General features: G+C 52.9%; 1 protein-coding gene across 1 annotated transcript in view; it reads left to right on the plus strand.

Annotated features, from left to right (window-relative positions):
- Window positions 1-395, plus strand: part of KDM6B (lysine (K)-specific demethylase 6B) — a 20,697-nt gene extending 20,302 nt beyond the window's left edge. Inside the window, 1 exon segment of the mRNA XM_006761708.2 lies at window positions 261-395. Within this exon segment, the coding sequence (XP_006761771.1) occupies window positions 261-395 (135 nt within the window).
- The last annotated feature ends 199 nt before the right edge of the window (window positions 396-594 follow it).

Here is a 594-nt window from a genome sequence, read left to right on the forward strand (position 1 = left end):
CCCTCCTGCCGGCCTGCAGGGCGCCGCGGGGTCACCAGCACAGGCCTGGGCTGGACCTAGGTCCCGCCTCTGGCCGGGAAGGGGGACGGGCACAGCCCTTCCACCCCATTGGCAGCTCCCCTTCACTTAATTTATTAAGAAAAAAATTTTTTTAAACAAATATGAGGAAAAAAGGAAAAAAAAAATAAAGGGAGACGGGGGAGGGGGCTGGCAGCCCCTCGCCCACCAGCGCCTCCTCTCACCGACTTTGGCCTTTTTAGCAACAGACACAAGGACCAGGCTCCGGCGGCGGCGGGGGTCAATACGGGTTCCCTCACGCCTGCCCGCCGCCTGCCCGGCGCAGATGCACGCGGCTCGTGTATGTACATAAATGTGACGGCAGCCGAGGATTTTAATGAGATTCTTTCTATGGGCTTTACCCCTCCCTCAGAACCTCCTTTTTTATTCCCAATGCTAGCTGTGACCCCTGTACATGTCTCTTGTTTATTCACTTGGTTATGATTTGTATTTTGTTTTTTTTGTTTGTTTTTAATTTATAACAGTCCCACTCACCTATTTATTCATTTTTGGGAAAACCCGACCCCCCGCACCCCC

The sequence above is a fragment of the Myotis davidii genome, unplaced genomic scaffold, assembly GCF_000327345.1.
Source record: "Myotis davidii unplaced genomic scaffold, ASM32734v1 scaffold37, whole genome shotgun sequence".
Classification (NCBI taxonomy): Eukaryota; Metazoa; Chordata; class Mammalia; order Chiroptera; family Vespertilionidae; genus Myotis; species Myotis davidii.